Source organism: Nelumbo lutea, chromosome 3 (genome assembly GCF_056320005.1).
Source record: "Nelumbo lutea isolate HS-2025 chromosome 3, American lotus-T2T, whole genome shotgun sequence".
Lineage (NCBI taxonomy): Eukaryota > Viridiplantae > Streptophyta > Magnoliopsida > Proteales > Nelumbonaceae > Nelumbo > Nelumbo lutea.
Window position 1 is genome coordinate 63,551,140 of NC_142686.1, and position 25,174 is coordinate 63,576,313.

The following is a 25,174-nucleotide window of genomic DNA, read 5'->3' on the forward strand; positions in this document are numbered from 1 at the left end:
CAATGATCAATCTTGAACCATAAATCAAACCAGATCTGAAACCAGAAGCAGTGTAGGATGGAGCAGAATCAGCAATGTTCGTCCAACGAACCGAACCCTTCACAAGAAATCGCTGGAGGGTGTGAGCACAACTTCAGATCAGCCTTTCTCCAAAGACTGATATCAAGATCCAATCTTAATTGTTCCTGCTAAAAGGAGATCAAACTGGCAGTTATGGCGGCGGCAGGAAGGAGGTGGCAAAAAGAAAACAGCTCAGTCTCACTGGGTGCTGTGATCTCTCTCCGATTTGAATGTGAAGATCTTCTAAAGCTGCCGCCCCCTTCTCCTTTTATAACCTTAAAGGGATCAGCTCCTAATCCCATTAGGAGTTGCTGATCCAAATCATATTTGGATCTGAATTCCCTTTAAGAGATAAGGATAGACCCTTATCTTATCTGCAAATTAGATCAGCCCTCTCCTAATCTGATTAGGAGGTTTCCAGATCTGAATTTGTATTCAGATTCGAACTCTCTGAGTGGATAGGGTAAGACCCTATCCTATCTGTTAATCTAATCTCAGATTCGCCCCTTCTTTAACTGATCAAATCAGCCCAGTTTGAAATGGACTTTAGGCCCAATAAGAGTATGTGCTCATTTAGCCTTCCAAATTGCTGCCCAGTTGGGCTTCCTTGTATGGCGTGCGACCCAAGCATTGATCTACACATCAGCCACAAGGGTTCGACCCAGCCTTTCTTACAAGGCCTAGCCGAATTCACGAGAAAGCCCAGTGAACCCCTTGAGCCCATCACATGGACTCTATGGACCCAACACTTACACTAAGTGGTCCCTAGGCCAATCCACCTTGTAACACCCAGGGACTGTGGGCAGATGCAAGATTATCCCATCAGGCATTACCCTCCACCAATCTTCATCCCCGTCTTGAGATCCTAAAACACACAAGAGGAAGGGTAAAAAGTTATTGAGCAATTAAGAAACTTAGTCAATTTACTAACAGACATCCGGTTAAAAGGGAACTTGGGAACATATAAAACTAAGGAGAGGGATAATGAGTCTGTGTCAACATTACCAACACCACGTATGGCTGATGTAGAGCCATTGGCAAGAGTAACAGATTGGGAAGTGGATGATGGAGAAATGGATTAAAACACACCTGGAGTTCCAGTCATATAATCGGAAGCTCTAGAATCTAAAATCCAAGAGGAAGGTGTGGATGCCAGACAAGTCGTACCTGTGTGCAAGGGTAGCCATGTTCTGTTGAGATGTGCCCTGAATGAACCGCTCATACTCATCCCGTGAAACACTCACCATCTCTTTTCTGAAAGTATCTGTAGATGTAGTGGGGATCTGATCAGTAACTTGAAAGTCTTGTCTTGAGCTACCACCATTTACAACTGCATGATTTGCCCAGGTTGAAGGCGGGCCATGTAGATCATAGCAAAAGTTGATAGTATGTCCCTCCATACCACAGTGAGTACACCTTCTCTAAGTATTACCACGTCCCCTACCACGGGCTCCCCCTAAGTCTCGTCCTCCAACACGACCACCACCACGATTATACATGCCACCACCACCACGACCATACATGGGTCCACCACCACTGTTAGACGGTGTATGCCCTTAGCTCCAATCAGAACGATGTACCTTATGACATTTAATGTAAATGAATAAAGTACATATTTGATTCATGTTATGATGGTGTGTTTCTATGTAATACCCTTAAACTGGACACTTATGAGACTCGTGTTAGTTTAGAATCTTCACAGCCGTTGGATAGATCTGGGGAGATTTATCCTCAAGGCTGACACTGATGTGCCGCCAAGTTGGTTGGAGTGGCTTGTCTCAGCTGCCAAGGTGAGACCTGAGGTACATGTAGTGTGGGTTTTCTTGAAACCCTGAACCGGACCAGAATTCCAATATTGCCCTGGACCTTGGAGATAGATGGGCAAAACTGGAATGCTACACCTAACCCGTAGACTTGATTATGAAAATGCACTAAGTGTTGGATTGGGCTGTCTTTGATATGACAATCAATGAGATCCTTAGAGGGGGTCAAAACCTGGGTATGTTGGGATAATCCGACAATTCATTTGAGTGGGTGATCATAGTGACAGGATCGGCCCCTTTGTCGAACAAAGTGAATGATCGGGGATGCACTCTCTCTGATGGAAACCAAAAACTGTCGGTAGCCGATTTCAATTGTTGAAATTTGTTTTACAAAATATATTTATATAGAAATATACATATATATATTATGGTTTCAAAATGTTTGCAAAAGGTTTTAATTCCCGGGATCCATATAAATAGAGAGAGCAACACTGTACCTTGCAGCTAAGGGAGATCTCCTTTCTTGTCGGGCAGTGTCTGATCATTATGGGCTGAGAGGTCAAGTGTAAGACCATTGAGGGTAATACCTGATGGGCTAATCTTGCATCTACCCACAGTCCTTGGGTTTTTATAAGGTGGCTTGACCCAATGACCATTTAGTGTAAATGTTGAGCCCATTAAGAGCCCATGGTGATGGACTCAGGGGTTCACTGTCTCCTATAGTGAATTCGGCCAGGCCTTGTAACAGAGGCTGGGCTGAACCCATGTGGCTGATGTGTAGATGAATGTTTGGGTCCCACGCATTACAAGGATATCCAACCGGGCACCAGTTTGAAGGTTATGTGAGCACATGGACTTAATGGGCCTAAAGCCCAATTCGAATTGGCTTAATAAGATTAATTAAGAAGGGTCGGTTCTAGGATTTAGATCAGTAGATAGGATAAGGGATTATCCCTATCCACTCAGAGAGTCCAAATCCAAATAAAGATTTGGATCAGGAAACTCCTAATTAGATTAGGAGGGCTGATCTTTATCTGTAGATAAGATAAGGGATTATCCTTATCTCTTAAAGAGAGTCCAGATCCAAATACAAGATTTGGATTAGGAAACTCCTAATGGGATTAGGAGATGCTCTCTTTAAGGCTATAAATAGAGGAGCAGGGCGAATCTCCAGTTCATCCTTCAGTCTACTGATTCAAGAGAGAAGATAGCATACAGTTGGACTGTCTCAATCTTCTGCTCTTGCTCTCTCCTGCTATTGCCGCCATAACTAGTTCGATCTCCACTTTGGGAGCAATCAAGAAAGGGTTATTGATATCATCTTTTGCTAGAAAAGGTGATATGAAGTCGTGCTCACACGCCTTCCATCAGATTCTTGCTGAAGAATCATCCTACTGATTCTGCTTCATCCAGCACCGTGTCATCTTCGGTGGAATCGGTCTTTGCATTCATCCTTGGGCGTGAACATCTTCATTGGAGGTTACTATTACTTCGTATCAGGTATAACCCTCCACTCCCTTTTGGTTTCAAATCTGGTCTGGTTTAGATTCAAGATTGATCCTTGAAAATGCAGTTTTCTAAAATAGGAATGTGATTCCCACATGGGAGAGAGAAATTTTTTGAAATTTCGCCCAACCTACCTATAGGGTTCGGCCATCCATATGATGGATCTCTCATCCCTTCAGTGGTATCAGAGCCAGGTTCAAATCTTGAACTGAAATTAACCAGATCTAGAACTGCACAAATGGGCAGAAGGCGTTTTACCCAATTTGCACAAATTAGTGATTTTCTAGGAAATCGGTTCCTAGATTTTTGGGCGATTGATCTGAAATTAAATTTTATAAATCTGAATTATGTTTAGAATTGTTCTTTATATTTTTCTTGATTTATTGGTTGTTCGTACGGTGGAGATCAAAATCTTTATATGGCGCAAGAAATTTGCGTTTTGCTATTCTTTTACGTTCTTGGTCTGTAAATAATTTTTTTTAGACAGAATGTATAGGAATTCAATTTGATGTAATATTAATAGAAATTAGGTTTTCTATTTTATTTCATTCAAAGTTGAAGCAGAAGGCGCAAGGAGGAGATTTTCATAGATTAGGGTTCGCCCGTCTGAGACTGTGTACTAACCTTTGTTTTACAGGGAAGCAGACCTACGAACAGTCCCCCTTTTTGATTCTTGAAGGTCTTGCATCAATAATTTAATTTCATATCAAAATCTTGAATTAAATCTTGAATTAAAGATCAAACCCTAGACCCATTCGAACCAGATTGGACCAAACTAGTTGGACCAAATCTGTGGTTCGATAGAGGCTATTCTCAGTCCTACTTTTCATTCTTGGGTCCAGGATTTGATGCTTAATTGCAAGATGCAATTCAGCCCCACATCTGTAAAACCCAGTTTGAATATGTTAAAACCGATTTAGCCCATTAACTGCATAAAAGCTATATGGGTCGAACTGCTCTTTGCTATTCAGCCCATATACCTACATAATATTAATCAATAATATTATGGATTATTATGGGCTTTAATTATGGGTTTTACAGATATTAATTGATTGGATCAATTCTGTTTTTCATGCATATGATGTATGGATGTGTGATGTGCAATGTTCGTGGGCCATAAGTATTTGGCCCATGCTGATACGACAGTGGCTCTTACGCACACCATGGCTGAATGCACATCATTGCCATGGTGTCCTTAAGACCATTGGATGATCTCCCTTCGTGGTGGGCACCAAATCAGCTTCCTCCCCAAGAGAAACCATGAGGAACCCTAGCCGTTTAGGGCCCATCGAAATCTGGCTTTATGAAAGTCAGTGGGAGCCACTTTGGCTTGACCTAAATTAAACTAGGGCGTAATATTTTGTTCCCTCCTGAAATATGGGTGCATGTAATAAGGAGATTCATATGATGAACTCTCTAAAGGCCTTCCATCATTATCATGAAGATGGGTCCTTCAGTAATGAGGAAACACACCATAAAATTGGGCTATCCATTTTCTAATGGATCTGTTGGAATGTTTCATAAGATGATAGGAGCGTCATAGACCGATGTGGGAGGGGCAGATCCTTAAATGGTAGACTCTCTCACGGTACCTTGCGTTCATGAATATGATGGGTGAGCACTCACTAGACAGAAAGGTTTAACCTAAAATGGCAATGAACCTTGTCTGACAGAGGCCAAAGAGAAAGCTCATAAGATGAGTGGATGTGATCCTTCACAAAAAGGTGGTGGGGCTATGCAGCTGAAACAGCTGACTCCATGCACCCTATGTGATTTCCCACATTTCTAGAGACATAATTCGCAGTCTCCGTCACTGAGATAGGAGGAAAATCTTGGAGATGAATAAATGGGAATGGAACATAGATTAAAAGCCATATCTATGTAGATAACATGAATCAAATAAGGTTGTGGACTAATGATCATACACTGCCCGACAAGAGAGGATCTCTCCCTCGGCTGCAAGGAACAGTGTTGCATTCTCTACTTATATGGATCCCGGGAATTAAAACCTTTTGCAAACATCTTAGAAACCATAATATATATACTTCTATATCTCATACAAAATAAACTTTGCAAAACAAATCTCAATGATTGAAATCAGCTGCCGGCAGTCTTGGGCATCCGATTATGGACGAAGCAGACACACCCAAAAACTCTCGGCATAAGAGGGAACGGAGATAAAGTGGGAAACAAGACCTGAAACGGAGAATGACCATCAAAGATGAACGTGGGCATCCGATTAATCAGAAAACAAGAGGTAAGCACTGCATCACTCCAAAAAGGTTTGGGAACATGCACGTGATGCATTAAGGATCTTGTTGTTTCAAGGAGATGGCGATTCTTTCTCTCAGCCACCCCGTTTTGTTGTGGGGTGTAGGTACACGAGGTCTGATGTATAATGCCGTGTTGGTCCAGGTATTCCTGAAATGACGAGGATAAATATTCGCGGCCATTATCAGAACAAAAAACTTTGATGTGGATACCAAATTGATTACGAATCTCAGCATAAAATTTTTGAAAAATGGTAAACAATTCACTTCTTTCTTTCATTAAATAGAGCCACGTCATCCTTGAAAAATCATCCACAAAAATGACAAAATATCTGTATCCATTATATGACATCACTTTATAAGGACCCCAAACATCTGAATGAACTAAACAAAAAGGACTTGACACACAGTTATCAACCCTAGAACTAAAGGGAACACGATGGTGTTTCCCAAACTGACACGACTCACAATCCAAAACAGAAAGCTGACTCAAGGACGGGACCAAGGACTTCAAGACTTTTAGTGACGGATAACCAAATCGGCAGTGCCACTGGAGAGGAGAAAGAGATGGCTGGAGAGCTGTTGAAGTTCTACCACCACCACCGTCAAGATAATACAGTCCACCTGCTTCATGCCCTCCACCAATCTTCATCCCCATCTTGAGATCCTGAAAAACACACATAGAAGGATAAAATGTAATGGAGCAGTTAAGTGATTTGGTCAGCTTACTAACAGACATAAGGTTAAAAGGCAATTTAGGAACATACAGAACTGAAGAGAGGGATACAGGATCTAGGTCAACATTACCAACACCACAAATTGAGGATGTGGAACCATTAGCAAGGGTGACAGATTGTGATGTTGAGCAATGAGATAAGGAGGAAAACACACTTGGAGTTTCCGTCATGTGATCGGAGGCTCCAGAGTCAATGATCCAAGGATTGGGTGTAGATGCCAGACAAGCCATACCTGAGTGAGCAAAAGTCGAGCTGTGTTCTACTGTGATTGGATAAACCTCTCATATTCATCACGGGGAACACTCACCATCTCCTTCATGGGACCATCTATGGATGTAGGAGGCATCTGGTCAGATGAATGATTCTCCTGTCTAAAGCTGGAACTTAAGTCACCGGTCGCGGCATGATTGGCCCAGGTTGAGGGAGGACCATGTAGATCATAACAATAGTTGATGGTATGTCCATCAATACCACAATGAGTGCACTTCCTCGGGCTTGAGCTACGTCCTCTACCACGAGCTCCCCCTGAATCTTTGCTCCTAGTACGACCACCACCACGATTATGAGTAGACCCACCATTGCCACTTCGGCCATATGTAGAACCACTACCACCACCACGGCCAGACTGAGCTCCCCGAGCTCCACCTCTAACACCATGGCCTCTCGATGCAGCAAAGCAGATCTATCTGAGATATTAGAGTTCTCAGTAGATCCGATAGAAATCCTCCAGAGTCGAGCAAATACCTTTTCTAGGGACGAAAGAGTTGATCCCCCTAATATCTGAGCCCGTGCTGGTTCATATTCAGACTTTAGTCCCACCAAAAATCTAGTCACATCAAGCTACTCTCTCTGTTGATGAATCTTGACATCAGAAGTGAGAGGATGATAGACATTCAACTCATTACGTATGTTCCTCATGCTGGCATAGTACTCCTCAAGACTCTAATTGCCCTGTTGCAGGTTAAAGTACTCTTGATAAAGCTGATAAACTCTAGTTGTATTGTCCTGCCCCAAATACAATTCTTCGCATGGCCCCACACATCTTTGGCAGTATCAAGGAACATGAAGTTCACACTAATCCTGGGTTCCATACTGTTCCACAACCATGTGATGATCTGAGCATCCTCTCGCTCCCAGTCTTCATACTCGTGAGAGTCAGAGGAGGGTTTCTCCTCTCTGATGTGTTTTACCTTCTTCTTTGCCTTCAGAAAGACTTCAACGGATTTAGCCCAATGAGCATAATTCTCCCCATTTAATCATCTGAACATTCAGGTAGTCTGTAGGCACCATCACACTAGGTTTATAATCATTATTGTCTCCCATTATATTATCACTAATTCTGCACACTTGCTGAATTCTATTATCACTAAGATCTGCACACTACACACCACTAGGTCACCTGTCACACTGATTGCAGCACTTATTGTTGCTGGAATGTGTGCTCTTTACACCACAAACCCTAGATCACACCTGTCACACTAATTTCAGCACTTGTTGTTGCTAAAAAGTGTGCTCACACCACAAACCCTACTCCTACAACTACCTGAAATCTCACCACTATATGATCATATCTCTTCCTTCAAAATGCACAAAGAAACCAGCATAAACCCTAGCATATGGTCTGAAACACACCTCCTATTTAATCCATAACAGATATCATGCACTGAAATCTCTTACCTTATCGCTGAAGTAACACCCATACGAGCAAGAAAGCAGTCCACACACGACAGCCGCTGCACACACAACAGCCACTGCCCACACAGTTCGGCTCTCTATTCTTCCTCTACTAGGAGAGGGCGATCTCAGAAATCACAGCAACCGACCACATACGACATGACTGGAGGCATAGAGACCTCCAAGGGAAGAGGGCGATCACTGCTTTTCAGCCCTTTCCCTTATCTCCAATCGAACACAGAAAAAAGAAAGGAAAACCCTAGATAGGGTGCGCAGAGAATGAACCCTAGGCAAGCAGAAATCTAGGCAAATTCAAGAAGCTCTGATACCATGATAGAATTCAGGTCTGCCTTAGAGTTCGGCCTGACTGAGTTCAGTTATGTAGAAGAAGAAAAGGTGATAGAGAGAGAGAGAGAGAGAGAGAGAGAGAGGAGAGAATACTGGTTCGAACTGAAAGAGTCAACTTGACTTCTCCCAGTCGGCCAGTAAGTATTTATATTATTATTAAAACATAACTGAAAAGACCTATGTGCCCTTACTTAAGTTAAGAGCACTTGTTCCAACACAACCTTACAGATCAGCAACATTAATCAAGGTATAAAGACAAAAATACCCCTACACTAACAAAAGAAATTATGATAATCATTAAGAATTTTACCTACATGATAGAGACTCTATTTGAAATAGAGAATAAAGATTTTCCGATCTAATAATGATAAAAATAATTCGAGTGAGGATTCATTCACCAAAATAATTGTATTTTACACCTCAGAAAAATGGTGTAGCAAAGAGGAAAAAACACATGCATGTTGTGAGGTGGCAAGAGATCTACTATTTCAAGTGAGTGTTCCCACTCAATTTTGGGAGGATGTTGTTCAGACAACAAACTTGATCAATAAGTTTCCATTAAAAATACATAAATTACTTTGCTCACATCAGCTACTAGATGATCCTTGAGAGTCTTTTGTTGTATTTATTTTGTTCATGACTTGAGTCTTTCCCAAGTTAAGTTGACCCTAAGGCCATAAAGTGTGGTTTCCATGGCTATTCACCTATTCAAAATGGGTATAAATTCTATGGTCCTTCTTCATATAAGTGTATGGCCTCTAATGATGTCACCTTCTTTAAATCCTAGTATTTCTTTTAACTTCATGTCTCTCCTCAGGAGGAGAATCTATCTGAATAGAGACAGAGTCCTCTTTCTTCCACTACCTGTTCCTTTTGAAGTGCCAACATAGGAATTGTAGGTGTCTATTAGGCATAAGAAGATAATTTTTGAAGTTGAACAACAACCACAGTATCTCCTCGGATTCAGGTAATGTTTCTCTTCCTGTCAATTCATCTATTGTTTTTTGCTGATTATACTTTCGTTCAACCTTATGTTTATCTTGTTCGGACTTCTGTTAATCTTGATCTTCCCTTTGCCTTACATAAGGGGAAAAGACAATGTACACATACTTGGGAAGGCATACATAGTAGAGAACTATTGTGTGCTCATCATGGTCATAAAGTTGGAAGGCATATATTTACGTAAGTTGGGCTGGATCTGTAAATGATAGGTCTGCTTCAGATTACTATACATTTATCAATGGGAACATCATTTCTTGGAGAAGTAAGAAACAATTTGTGGTTACTAGGTCAAGTGCAGAAGCTGAATAATGAGCAATGGTACACGAGGTAAGTTTTGCTAAGACCTAAGAACTCTCATGACTGAGTTGGAATTTAATTTTGAGACAACCAATCAGCTACTCATATTGATAAAAACCATATTTATCATGATCATACTAAACACAGAAATTCAGGACAAAGTTGCAAGTGGAGAAATCTACCTTTTATGGTTAAGTGATCAACTAGTTTATTGTGAGGTTGTTCCTCAACCTAAGATGGAAGACAACTTGTAAAGCTTGGAATGTATGATATTCATGCCAAGCTTGAGGGGGAATGTTGACAGGCACCAATTTAGGGGCAAATTTGTCCACTCCTAATTTTTAGTGATGAGGAGCTACAATACATATTACTATAAAAATTAATTATAATGATGGCTGCAGCTTATTTTGCTTTTTCATTTCTTTTTTTTTCTCTCTAATCTCAAGTCTTCCATCAATCATTAACAAGTATAAACAACAATAAAAGTAAGAATCCAAGATTTTTTCAGCTACGGGACAGTGTTTTTAAAATTGACCCAAAAAAATAATTGTTTTTTCATCTGGGTGGGAGACTGAGATTCAACTGTTTGGGTTAGACAGGGCAATGTGCTGTCATGCTAAATAACAAAACATATAGAAAATAGATAAAATCACAACAAAGTTATTGAAAAATACAGTTTTATAGAAAAAATTGGGCATAACTCTAATCTTATATAATTATCATATTAAACAAAAATTAATTCAATAAATAAGAAGTATTTTTATTAATATTTGATCTGTAACCCAGAGGCCGGGCTAAACAGTTCAACTGATCAGATCACCCAATTAATGGTATTTTGTGGGAAAGCAGTTCGGTAGTGAAACAGACCCAGAATTCTGGATGGGTGATGGGTTAAGCAGTCTGAACAACCAGTTCAACCATAGGTTGAAAAAATATCAATTAATACTTTGGGCTGCTCAATTTACAGTTATGTCATGCATCACCAGCCTCCAATCTAATAATTTTTATGTATTTACCGTCAAAACCTAATCTTCATTTGTTTTACCATACACCAGATGATGGCAAACATGGCCATGTTTGGGGCAACACATGTCAAAACTCAATGCATTTTGGGACTTCATCATGGAGATAACTTATAAACCCTAAGGGTGCAATTCAGGTGGGTCTGTGCCTAGCATTTCTTAATTGATACAGCTGAAATTCTTAAAATCAGGAATTCAAATTTGCACCTGTAATAAACCCTTCCAAAGAGATAGTTACAAGGAAGAAATTGGAAGCAGCAAAACAATTTTAATGGGCATTGCAATGATCTCCTACATTTCATAAGAAGGTTATAGATATTAGACGGATCGCTTTCCTATCGAGTTTTTTACTATTTAGCGTTCATATCAACCAGGTAATATAACATGATAGCACGTTGATACTAAAAAAGGTGCTCAAGAAGAACCCACATGAATAAAAGAAAGTTTACCTGATAAGTCCAAAATGAATTTGTAAGATCCATCTCTCCATTTTTCAATCCTGTCAGTTTAATTTGTCCTTTAAATCCTGCTCCATCTTTCTCAAGGAAGGCACCATAGTTCTAATTGAAATAATATAAAAGAGACAATGAAATTAAGTCCCTCTCCGTTATTAATCATTTACTAATTAGAAATTTAGTACCAAATAATGGAAAACCAAAATCTATAACAGGACCCAAAAGCTTTAAGACGAAGCATTTAGACTGTACAAAAGAAAATCTTATCCCTATTATCTTCTTCAAAATGTGGACTAATCTGTACTACTATTACAAATGGGAATGACGTCTAGATTCTAGAATTTTTCTTGACTAAAATAACCCTACTGCTGAATTTAGTCCCATTTTATCATAAGGGGAAAAAACACAATCTGATCTACTAGTTATATTAATTCACTCCATTCCCTATATTTAAGGTATTAACTCCTATCCCCCTCTCATTAAATCTTATATTTACTGTATACTAAATTAATGAGATTTTTGGACTTTTTCTTCACTAAACACCCCCACTTTTGAATTTGTTCCTTCTCTAACTGTGAGCAAAAACATGTAATTTAAACTATTATTTTACACTCCATTCAATTGCCTCTCATTAAGGTGTTAACTCCCCCTCCTTAGATCCTTTATTTGAAGAAATTAACTCCCAAATTCCCTCTCATTCGTCTCAAATTGCCACTTTCTGATTTATTCCATCAAACTACATTACATCAAAATATAGCCATAGTCCGCTTCACTTGGAGTTAGTGTTCTTCCTTGACTTCCTCATCAAAATCAACTCCCTTGACTAAGTCAATTTTGGGTGCTTTACCAGTATTGTCTATATGATGTGTAGTTTTGTAGTATATTGTGCCAAATGTATTAAATGCAATTTTGCTGATAAATTGGAATCTTAATTCAGGAGATATGGGATAAACTTCTCCAAATTTGGCTACTCCACAGAGTAACCCATGACCACATCCAAAACTGCAAGTAATATGTAGATACTACAGCAGAGGAAAATAGCGTTATCTCATTAAATTGATACCACCACATGATAAAACACATTAACATGGATAAAACAGCAAATGCCAGAGTCTTCATGAGATTCTGGTTAGACAAAACTTCAGACAATATGCAGATCGCAATGTTCTAGAAAGAAGATTGACAGCTTATCTTTTATTAAATGCTAGGATAAGATGCATCTAAAGTATTCTTTTAATTAAAAATACCTGCAAGCCCACTGTCTGAGATAATATTGTCAGCTCATTGTATCCTTGTGATAAATTTAGAGGATGCACCACTTGGACCCAACGTCCAACTGTACTGCCTTCATTTCCAAAAGATATATCAACTTGGGTGAAACTATCTTGAACTATGTGAGCATTAAAAAATATAAATAAACAAAATAAATAAGATTAGTAAGATATGTGCATTTTAGTCCTATGCTTTATTTACATATGCAGAATCACATGACTGGGATGAGCATGCAGGTCAATGATCATTCATTACACACTGAAGATGGATGTGGGAATAGTGTATTAAAGGGGTAATGATCATGTGGTTGGACTTTGTATGCAAACTGCAGGGTAATCAAGGGATTGTCAGTGTATTATTGTGAATACATCAAGGTTGGGTTTCTTAACCATCACTGGTTTCGGATCCTCAGCAGATTAAAATTTGAGGCTTTGTCACCTTAATCATAAAACTTGACTCCTACAAGGGGAATTGCTAAATATGAATATGTCAATCTTCCAAATCGTGAGAACACCAAAGGTTCAGGGGTGTCTACAGTAATATTGGAGTCCTACCCAAAATGAGTAAATATATATATATATATATATATATATATATATATATATATATATATATAATTATGTATAATTGCAATTGATCCCTTGAAAGGATGAAGAGGAAAAACAAAGAATAACAAAAGAGCCCTTAGAGGGCTAAAAGATAAAAAAGAAGAAAAATAAGACTAAGACTATAGTACAACATGGACCATAGAACTACAGTACATCAAGTGTCTCCACACTCCCCCTCAAAGGCTCAAACTGATGCTGAGACATAAGCATCAGTCTGCCCACCAGATATAGATGTCTAGATCCCATCATAGGCTTCGTAAGTATATCAGCAATCTGCAAATTGGAAGCAATATGTGGAAGAGAGATGGAGCCAAGAAGAAATAAATCCCTAATTAAGTGCCTGTCCACCTCAATGTGCTTGGTTCTCTCATAAGACACTAGATTAGACGCAATCTTGGTGGTGCTAGTGTTATCAACATAGAGAGAAATAAGTGTAGGGAGGTGAACACCAAGATTAGCAAGGAGAGATTGAAACCAAACAATCTCACTACACACAAATGACATAGCCCTATATTCGGCTTCTGTAGATGACTTAGAAACTATTTGTTGTTTCTTGCATTTCGTAAGTATCTCTCTCTACTGTGCTTCATGTATACTATCTCCTTTAGTTCACAACGAAAAGGCATTCTTCACATCTAACTGATAAATGGCCCATGAATGCACAGTAGAGAGAGATAGGAGGATACAGACTATAGTAATCTTGGCAACGGAAGCAAATGTCTCTTCATAGTTGATGCCATACTCTTGGGTGTAACCTTAAGCAACAAAACGAGCTTTGTACCAGTTCAATGAACCATCAAACTTCAACTTGATGGTGCAAACCCAATGACTTCCAATGACTAAAGCATCTGAGGAAGGAACAACTAAATCCCAAGTGTCATTCTCTTGTAAGGCATGAATTTCTGCATCCATAGTTTCTCACCAATGACAACTGATCTGCTAATATGAGTAGGGAATATTTGTGACAAATAACATAGCAAACAAGTAATTATGGTTTGAAGGGAAACAATAATGATCAGGAGGTCTAGAAATATAATAGGACCAACGAAGAGTTGTGAAAGGAATAGAAACAAAATCGGAAGGAACATCACTTACGAGAGCATCAATGGAGGGATGATCCAGGCCGGGAGGATGTGGGGTTGTAGGCATAGGATCTTGGGCACATAACCTTTTGTGAGAAAAGATGAAAAAATCTTTTGCACCAGCTAGAGGAGAAACATTTTGTGAGTCAAATTTCTATAAAACAGAAACAGATGGAGCAGATAGCCTAGCAACAACTAAAAAGGAGATATGCTCAAAGAAAACAACATTTCGAGAAATACGAATGCGACGAACAAAGGGATCATAACAATGAAATCCTTTGTGATCTGGACTATATCCCATAATGGCACACATAACAGACTGAGCAAATAACTGGGAACGTTTACGAGACAGAAAATGAACAAAGCAAAGACACCCAAAAGCATGGAAACTAGATAAGACTAGAGGATGACCAAATAGTTTCTAGAAAGGAAACATATTAGAAAGACCAAAGGAGGGAACATAATTTATCAAGAAAACAGTAGTGTTAGCAACCTCTACCCAAAACGAAGGAGCATGAGATTCTTGTAGCAGGATTCTCACAACACTAAGTACATGACCATTAATATGCTCAGCCACTCCATTCTATTGAGGTGTGTTTGGACTACTTTGTTGAACTTGTATCCCATGACTTCTTATATAGGATAAAAGTTTCCATCAATGTATTCTCCCCCTAAATCTGAATGGAGAATACGTATATGAGATTGAAACGGAACTTGTATCATAGCATGAAAAAACCAAAATGTAGGATATACTTCTGATTTGCCTTAGAAAGTAATTGAGGTCCAAGTACAACATAAAGTACTTGTATCCAAGTCGAGAAATAGCAATTGAGGTCCAAACATCATTATGTATAATTTCAAATGGTGAAGTGGCATGCTCAAATGTGAGGAAAGGGTAGAATGTAGCTTTTGCTCAAACAACAAGAAACACATGAGGTATCAAAAGTATTTAAAGATGGGATTTTATTTTTAATAGAACCTAATCAAACAAAATTTTCAATTTTTTTAAATGTGGATGTCCCAAATGTTTATACCATAAACGTTATTTCTTTTCCTAACTAAACATCAAGAAGAAATTTCTCAAAATCCAATGCGAATAAACAACCCAACCTACGCCCCTTCCATTTCACCTTCCTAGTGTACCGGTCCTAAATCAAACAACCATCATGAGAAAATGTAAGTGTATATCCTTCGTCAACAAGTTGTCCAATAGAAATCAGATTAGTAGTAACGTTAGGAACAAAAAAAGTTTTGGTAAGAGGAAGGAGGTAGTAGATGACAACTTAGACAGGTCATTACTACTAATGATATTCAACTTTTCACCATTAGCAGTAATGATATGTCTATGATGGGCTTTAGAAATGCTATCTAGTGATTCAGGGTAAACTCCTGTCATATGATTAATTGCTCCGGAATCAATGATCCAAATATAAGATTGAGAAGAACAATAATAAGAAAACTCACCAGATAGGCCAAAAACAAAAAATGCAAAGGAAATAGCAAAGGATACCAGTTGCCGAATTTTCTCTTCAACCATAGATGCAAAAGGCTCACCCTTATCAGAAGAATCACCCTTGGTAGAGGAGATATCAGTGGTTTGTCCTTTAGTCAGTTGATATGCACGTGGCTGGCACTGCTTCTGGACACCTTTAGATGGCCTAACCGGACAGTTTGGAATGATGTGACCATGTTGCTTACAATAAGTGCAAACATTCTTTTTCTTGCAATGAGAAGCAATGTGACCAAACCCCTTGCATTCATAACATTGTATTTTGAAGAAGTCCTTAGCACTAGATTTCTTGTTTCCTCGAACAACAAAAGTTGTGTCAGCCCCTAACTCAATTGATTTCCCATCAATACTTGCAACAGTTAAGAGTCCAGTCTCCTCCCTCAACAATTCACCAATCACTAAATCCAAATCCGGAAGAGTTCCTCTACTCAAAATATTAGACCCGATTATCTCATATTCAGGCCTAAGTCTCATAAGGAATTGATTCACTTTCCTCTTCTCAAAGTGCTGCTAGAGATACTCAACACATTCTGCAAGGTCCGAGGGTCTGTATGGACAAGCTCATATTCTGCCCACAAGTCAACCAAACCGGCATAATATTCACGAATCTTCTTACTAGCAATAGGCAAAAATCTCAAATTCAATCCAATATTGTCTAGACACGTTGGATCAATATACACCTTCTTCAAGTATGCATACATCTCATAAGAAATATGCATTCTTCTCATTGATATTGCAATATGAGAAACAACTGAGCTTAGTATCCAAGAGACTATTTTCCCATTGTCCAACTTCTATTGTGAATAAGCCATTGTATTAATTCCATCCAGCTTAGTAACCTTCCCATTCAAATATCCCTCCAGGCCTTTCCCTTCAACAAAGAAGTCAAAATGGAACTTCCACATGCTGTAGTTAGTTCCATCTAACTTTACGGGAATGATATCAGCCTTCTCAAACATTCAGAATCACGACCATAGTCCAAAACAGGTTAACAGAGCTCAAAATGAAGCTAAAAGAAGGAAGAAATGGAGATTAACCACCCAACTTAAATGAGTAACAGTTCAAGATCAATACTGATGTAATACTTCACCAAATAAACTGAGATTATGCTACAGAAATCTCAGAATAATAGGGTTACATCAATGTCAGTCCCAAAATGGAAGGTTGCAGGACTGTCAACTATAAGGGTGGGATCAAAACCCTATCACAACCGAACCATTCTTCAAAGCAGACCAATAACAAGTTAAAGGAGGCCTGGGCAACACCAACTATAGAGTCTTAGGCTGATTGAATCAGCCAATTTAGAGGAAAAAAGAAAAAACTGACTGCTGAGTGTCTTTTCCAGATAAAAAACCTTTCAGCTTCCACTGAGTAAAACAGCCTTCAAAAAACCTTCAACCAGAGTTTGATAGCAATCAAAATACTCAAACAATCCTCTAATAATCCAAGAAGCTAATCGAATCAGCAGCTGGTAGACATGACCCGCTCTAATACCATATCAATCTTCCAGTTCGTGAGAACACCAAAGGTTTTAAGGGTGTCTACTGTAATGTTTGACCCCCACCCCAAATGAGTCAAAATATATATTAATCATGTATAATTACAAAGGAGGCCTTGAAGGGCTGAAGAAGAAAAGTAAAGAATTACAAAAGAACCCTTAGAGGTCTGAAAGATGAAAAAGAAGAAAATAAGACTAAGACTATAGTACAACAGGGACCACAAAACTATAGTACATCAAGTGTCTCCACAGAATAAGCTTGTGAAACAGACAATCAAAAACCAAAAGATTGTCCTAGTTGTGGCTCCTGGACCATTCATCTTCACCAAAGTATAATGTCATAAATAACAAAACATGTTTGCATGATTTAGATATGTATTGATTGTGCCAAATCTATGTCCATTTTGCAATGCTTTGTTTGGTGAATTGGGTAAGTATCTACTTAATTTCACATGCGCCTGAAATAAATTATTAACAAGTACTGTTAAAAATTATTGCAATTAGATTGGAAACTTGAGTTTTTCAATGTCCAACCAGGAGTGCCTTTTAATGTCATGCAATGTGAATTTTCGATAAACGTAATTATATTTTGAGTCTTCAATTACCATGTTGCATGTTTATTTATTGCAACCTTTTTCTTCTCAATATTCTCCCTTTTTTATCAGTGTTTTCTTGATAAAAGTAAGAGAAAAGGAGAAAAGAAGAAACAATGGGAGAAGAGCGAATAGAGAAGAAAAGAGAAACATATCATGGAGAGTCGAAAGATTGGGCTAGCGGTACCAGCCTTTCTATTTATAGTAGGGAAACCCAATAATATTAACAAATAAGGTAAAAGGACAAAAATGTTCTACAGCACTACATTGCAAACTATTGACAGCTTTAACACTCTCCCTCAAGTTGGGACATACATGTCAATCATGCCCAACTTGTCACATAAAGTCATTGTGCTGCAAGTGATGAAGACCTATTATGAAGATATCCGCAAGCTACTCTTCTGAATTGACATAGGGAGTGCACACTTCCCCACTAACAAGCTTCTCCCTGATAAAGGGACATGAGACTATCAACTGCAAACACCAGCTCACCCAACAAATTTTTTATCTACATATTCTCAGCCACTCCGTGGGGCATTGCTCTGTACCAAGCTTCAGCACTGTACATAGCCACCACATTTGTTTCTTGGACATGCAACAGATTCTTACTCCCATGTCAATGTCCATGCAACTTGCAAACCAACCATAGAAACAAAAAGTGACTTTTGTATGTATAATCATTTTTATTGTATTCCCATCACTACCATTGAATGTGTATTCATATCTTTATTACACTGCATAATGTTCCTTCCAATTACCTGCATGCTGGCCATTTACAAAGATCCGTACCACATCACGCATACTGTTTATGCTAAGTGTGGGATTAATTCCAGTATTCTCCCAATATGAAATGTCATCATCAGAAATATTTATTCTGCATTCAAGTAATGTCAAACAGGCATTAACAGAAAGAAATGGAAATTAACCATGACCAACCCACAAAAGAAGAAACACGACCAGTCAAAAAAAAATCCTGAAAGGAATAATGATACTTGAACATAAAACCTTGCTAGAAAGAAACAATATTTAAAGGGTATATATCTCATTTGAATAGTGGATGTTTAGGTTGATTTATGGGCCAGAAGTTATGTAACCTGTATGGAGGTAGTTTAGTTGATATCATTTGCTGTTTTATATTTTTAATGGGTCAGATGTTGTATGTGGCCATTTTTCCTCCCATTTTGCTTTTCTTTTCTTCTCTTTTCTGTGCTCTTTGATTCTTCTTTTGTAGGTATCAAGTCATAGTATCAGCTCCATAAAGAAATCAGATCTGTACATGATTCTTTATGATTTTTGTAGCCCCCCACAAATCAGTGTTTTTTCATTTCCCAAGGGAATTGGTCTAGGGTTCTAAAGGGATCTAAACCCTTTCTTCTCTAAATTTCTTGTTGCCTTTTCCAGCAACCATAATGGTGGGGACATTGTGGTGTTGTAGGTGGTGAAGTTATTCTCTTCTCATAAAGGGATACCCATTTGAAAAAATCTGATTTGTGATTTGCAAACTTACAAATGGTATGACTAATTTTTTTTCTTTATTTGACGAATGTTAATTGGTGTTTGGTGTTGTAAATAAATGTGTCTATATTCAGGTAATGAGAACTGGACTGGAAAGCACACACTTTCAGGGAGGTCAGGTGTTTAGAATAGGATTCCCTTTCAAACCTTCAGATATGATCTTATTTAAGCCAATAGTCTTGTTGTGAAGATGTAGAACCATAAGCTAGGGTGTACAAGGGAGAACGGTGTTGTCTCCTCCTGTATGTGTCTCCTATACTAAATATTGTTTTCTCTCTCCACCATGGATGTGCACAATCATGCAAAAATTCATTAAAACCTGTCTTCTCTTCTTTTCCTCATTTGTTGTATTTTATCATTCTTTTAAATTCGTGTCACTGTCTTAGAACAGTTAATATGCCTCTACTGTAGCCTTTATTCTTTTATGGTGATATTATAGTCTTGTGCCTTATTTTGCTTTATGGAGTTTCAATCACCTGTTTCACATGAAGTAGGAGAAGCCTTGCTAGTTTATACAGTGAGCATTTGTTGTTGCTGGTCGTTGCTGATCCAGTTGAAAGTAGGATTGTTTTGCATAGTGGTAGTCATTTTGCTTATGGGCACAAGCAATCACCTCAAGCTTGGTTTGAGAAATTTCATAATGGCTTTATTATATTTGGTTATGTTCAGACCAAATCAAATCATACCCTCTTTGTGAAGAGGAAAGATGGTTTGGAGACCATACTTATTATTTATATTGATGCTATTGTAGTTACTGTTGATGATGTGCAAGAAATTGGAAAACACAAGCATTTTCTTAATACAAAATTTGCAATAAAGGACTTGGGTGAGCTGCGGTATTTCTTGGAAATTGAAGTTGCCCATCTAAGGATGGTATCTTTATTTCTCAGCAAAAATATGTGTTTGATTTGCTGGTTCAAACTGAGAAACTTGGTGTTAAGCCTGCCTCCACTCCTATATATTTGAAACATAATGCTCCTAGGGACACTCATTTGGTTATTGAGAAAAGATTTTCTACTACTTGAAAGGATCACCAGGGAAAGGAATTCTATTTTCTGATCATGAAAATACGAGGTTAGAAGCTTATGCAGATGCTGACTGGATAGGTTGTATTGATGATAAAAAGTCTACATCTAGGTATCGCATTTTAGTTGCTAGCAGTCATGTCTCTTGGAGAAGTAAGAAACAGCCAATGGTGGCAAAGTCTTCAACTGAAGTAAAGTACAAAGCAATGCCCCATAGTATATCTGAATTAATGTGGCTTAGATCTCTTTCGGAAGAGTTGGGCATTGTCTACAATAAGCCAATGATGTTGTACTATGATAATCAAGTGGCTATCAATATAGCCCATAATCCTATTCAGCATCACAGAAGCATATTGAGGTAGATAGACATTTCATATTGGAGAGAGTTTCTTCAAAGGAAGTTTGTCTACAACACATCACATCTAAAGAGTAGTTAGTTGATGTTTTAACTAAGGGAGTTGAGCATAATTGATATCTATGCTCAGCTTGAGAAGTGTTGAGTTGTTGGGCCGGACACTAGTTTGACTTTTTCTTTCTTTTATTTTATGCTAGTGAACCTCATTTATAATGGGCCTACATATATATTATATGCTTAATTTATGCAACCACCCTTATTAAGGGCATTCATGTAATTTTATCATTCATTCTAATAGAGTTAATAGCATATGATTTGGGAGCTGGGAGATAGCCATGATTCCCATACAAAACCCTCTCCACACTTCTTTCTCCTCTCTCATTGATCTGAACTTTCTCTCACCTTTCCTCCATTAAATCTTAATCGATCACACCTTTTTGTTGTTTTCTCTTTTTCTTCTAAACTAAATGGCCTATTGATTTGCCATTTTTACTTTGGGTCATTTACTAAGAAACCCCCTATACTTTCACATAATTACTAAGACCTACCCTACAGTTTGTGTACAACCCCTCTACTTTGCAATCACTTATTGTCAATTCTCTTACATGGAAGTTTAAAATAATATTTTTTTGACTTTTTACCTCAAAAAAAATATTTTTGACCCTAATGTCTATTCAACCAAAATAATTAAAAGAAAAAATAACCGAAATGTCGATTTGAAATAAAAATAAAATAAAATATTCAATAATAGAAAAAAATAGAGAATAATAAATTAAAATAAAGGAAGATAACAAAAAATAGAAAATAAAAATAGAAGAGAAAAATAAAAATATTTATATACAATTCCTATTTACTTTTATTTTATTTCTATTATATACCTTTATTTTTATTTAACTTTTGTTTTTGTTTTCTTCCTTTTACTTTTTGTTTTATCTTTAGAATAAAAATAAATAAAAATAAAAAAAAAATTGGGGGAGAGATTTGTTTCTAAAAGGGTGAACTAAGAAATTTTATAGGTATTTTTAGAATTAAAAAACCACTCCCAAAGGGATAAACAAATGGTTCCCAACAGAAGCTGCATTAAGTCAAGTAAGTGCTTAGAGAAGTGTCTTAGTAATATGGAAACTATAGAATAGGTCATAGTATTTACCATGAAACCTTAGGGGGTCTTTTAGTAAATAGCACTTTTTCTTGCTTTTTCTTTTTTTTTTTTGTACTTCATGGGGCTACACAATGGGCGGTATCCTATCCCCTATACCCACAATGCCCCAACCCAGGTGAAGGTGGGAATCAATCCCAAGTCCCCACTACAACCAGCCAAAGACCTTACCAACTCAAACAGTTAGCACCTTAATTGCTTTGCTTTTTAGTGGATAAACAAATTAAATTTGTAATCAAACCAACTGCAACTTCAGAAATTAAGGAGAACCTCTATACTTAGCCATAAGTCATTTAATTCAGCCATTTCAGCTGTAATGAAATGGCCACTAAATTGAAATTTCTATTATCTAAGGGAAAAAAGTGTAGAGAGACTAGGCCGAATAGGCCCTTGTACTTGTTTATGTTTTAAGTAGCATCATGTTTACACTTTATGTGTTAATGGGCTTGTTAACCTGTTTTGTGTTTCTTTTAAGTTATTTAAGTGCTGGCCGCCCACTTAAGGGCAGAGATGTAATTAGTCATAGTTAAGTGAGTTCAATAAAAGATTAAGAGAGAGAGGAGGAAACCATCGAACTCTCTTCTCCTTTCTCTTCTTCTTCCTTCCGCTGTAATCACCTCTTTTTCTTCTTCTTTTATTGCTGTAATCAGGTTTAATTATCAGATTTGAAGGACAGTTTTACATCTTGGTATCAGAGAAGTTTTTTCCTCTTCCTTTTTTTTCCTTTTCTTTTCCCGTACACCCTTCATTTAGAAGAGCATATGGAGAGATAAGCTTCTGATCATTCAGAGGACTATTTGCCTAGTTGGTAGAGGATTTGGTGAGTTAAAGTCTGGCTGAATAGTGTCAAGAAGTGGAGCTGTTATTTTTCTGCCCAAAATCCTAACTGACTAGAGAGATTTCAAGTTACAGGATAAGGAGAAGGATTGGGTGTGGCGCTTAGGGCTTGGGAGGTCTCTTTTGATCCCTAGAAGGGGGTGGTTGAGGTTTGAAGAAGGTTGGGAAGCTCTGGTAGGAGCGGCCTCCCTTTCTCTCTTTCACCCATTGAGCCGGGTGCAGTGAAACCCTAGTTTTTGAACTATTTGGTACTAAGCTGACCTCAGTTGGGTCCATGAAAAACCAGTTTTTTATTTTCGTTTGATTAATGGAGCAATCTAGAAGTGAAACGAAGCAGATTCCGGTATCCGGGGGTTGGTCCGGTAGATTCCTTTTTTAGTGGATTGACTACAATTAAACTAGATGGAACCAATTATCTAGCATGGGCACAATCTATACAAATTTATGTTTGTAGTAGAGGTAAATTGGGGTATCTCACAGGTAGTAAGGAGAACCCCACAGCGACAGAACCTACATATGAAAAATGGATGCAGGAGAACTATACAATGATTAGGTGTTTAGTCAACTCTACTCAGCCCCCACATAAGCCAACATTACCTCTGGATGACTTCTGCCACGGAGATTGGGACAATGCCACTAAAACATATTCACAGAAGTTGAATGTTTCGGGAGCCAATAAGTTGAAGAGTGATGTATACAATCTGAGACAAGGGGAAAAGAGTGTAGCAATTTACTTTCCATGTTGATATCATTGTGGCAGGAAATTGATGTTATGGGGACAATTGTATGGGAGAGCACTAAGGATGCAAAGACATTTAGAAAATTGGTAGAACAAAACAGGGTGTTTGAGTTTCTTACAGGACTCAACCTTGAGTTCAACATTATTAGGCAAAACATTTGACCAAGGATGAAGTCACTCTTGCTTAAGCATACTCTATGGTGAGCAATAAAGGGAGTAGGCGACAAGTACAATTACAGGAACCACCTTCAGAACACTTTGCAAATGTTGGGATAAAGCCAAAAGGGCCGACTAAGAAGAAGGAAGTGATATGTGAATATTGCAAGAAACCAAAGCATACTAAGGACACTAGTTGGAAACTCCATCCAAAACTTCTCCCGGACAGGTTTTGGAACAACAGTAACAGCAACTTTAAGAGTGGTCAGACAAGGAAGCCTAAAACTGCAAATGTTGCTACAGTGCCTAAAGGGGAAAATAGAGAAAGTGAAGAAAAATCATCTATGGAGTAGTTGGTAGCAGTAAAAGTTGAGTTTGAAAGGTATGGGAAGTTACTTAATCACTTGGAGACCACTATTGCAGCATCCAACCCTTCGGGCAACACCTCCTCATCAGCATTTGCTCAATCAGGTGCTCGTGCTTCTACAAATCATGCTATTGTTTCAGGTAATCATAAAATCCTTTGGATTATTGATTCTAGTGCATCAGACCATATGACTAGTATACCTAACCTCTTTTGTTCATATCAGCTCCTCTCTGGTAAAGAGAAAATATCCCTTGTTGATGGGTCTCTTACTCTCCTCTGGCAAAGGAGATGTCAAAGCTTCTAACACTCTTGTTTTATCCTCTATTCTCCATGTCCCCAAGCTTAATACCAACTTGTTATCTGTTAGTAACTTGACTAAATCCATAAATTGTACCATAACCTTGTTTCCTACTCATTGTGTTTTTCAGAACCTGAAATGTCAGAGGATGATTGGACGTGGCCATGAGGCGAATGGAATATATTTGTTGGACATGCCTAATAGAAGTCTTGGACCACCTAATGGAGTTGCTTTGGAGTTTGTTTTGTCAAAGTCTATTGATCAAGTCATGTTATGTCATTTACGTTTTGGTCATTTATCTTTTTCTGCCTTGAGTCTGTTGAGCAAGAACTAGAGAAGAGAGGAGAGCAGAGGAGAATAGAGAGGGAGAGAAGAGAGGAGACTCGAGTGGACTGAGAGCCCTCCTTAACACCGTGGACGAGAGTTAGTATTATTATTTATACTGGCCCAGTTGTACAACATAAAGACGAGGAAATTACAACAGTACCCTTGCGGTACTAAACCTGAGAATATAAACAACTGTTAACATTCCCCCTCAAGTTGGAGAATAGATATCAATCATGCCCAACTTGTCACACAAATCATAATGTCTGGAATGGTTTAGACCCTTTGTAAAGATGTCTGCAAGTTGGTTCTCATAATTGACATAGGGAGTACACACTTCGCCTGTGATGACTTTCTCTCTGATAAAATGCTTGTCAACTTCAATGTGTTTTGTTCTATCATGTAGCACTGGATTGGCAGCAATGTTTATAGCTGCTTTGTTATCACAGAATAGAGACATATGTTTGTCCATTAAGAAGCCCAACTCACTCAACAAATTCTTTATCCACATGCCTTCAGCTACCCCATGGGCCATAGCACGATATTCAGCTTCAGCACTGGATCTATCCACCACATTTTGCATTTTACTCCTCCATGTAACAAGGTTCCCTCCTATAAATGTGCAGTAGCCACTGGTAGACTTTCTGTCACTTTGGGATCCAGCCCAATCTGCATCTGTATAAACCTCAACTTTTAAATGTC

General features: G+C 38.2%; 1 protein-coding gene across 4 annotated transcripts in view; it reads right to left on the reverse strand.

Annotated features, from left to right (window-relative positions):
• Positions 1-25,174, reverse strand: part of BGAL9 (beta galactosidase 9) — a 150,973-nt gene that overhangs the window by 66,651 nt on the left and 59,148 nt on the right. For 3 of the 4 annotated variants that reach the window (XM_088978863.1, XM_088978865.1, XM_088978866.1), the window contains 3 exons: positions 18,456-18,571; positions 12,382-12,479; positions 11,129-11,239 (listed from right to left, as the gene is read on the reverse strand). In XM_088978863.1, the coding sequence (XP_088834989.1) occupies positions 11,129-11,239; positions 12,382-12,479; positions 18,456-18,571 (325 nt within the window). The remainder of the gene's footprint in view (positions 1-11,128; positions 11,240-12,381; positions 12,480-18,455; positions 18,572-25,174) is intronic. The other variant, XM_088978864.1, reaches the window with a different exon arrangement.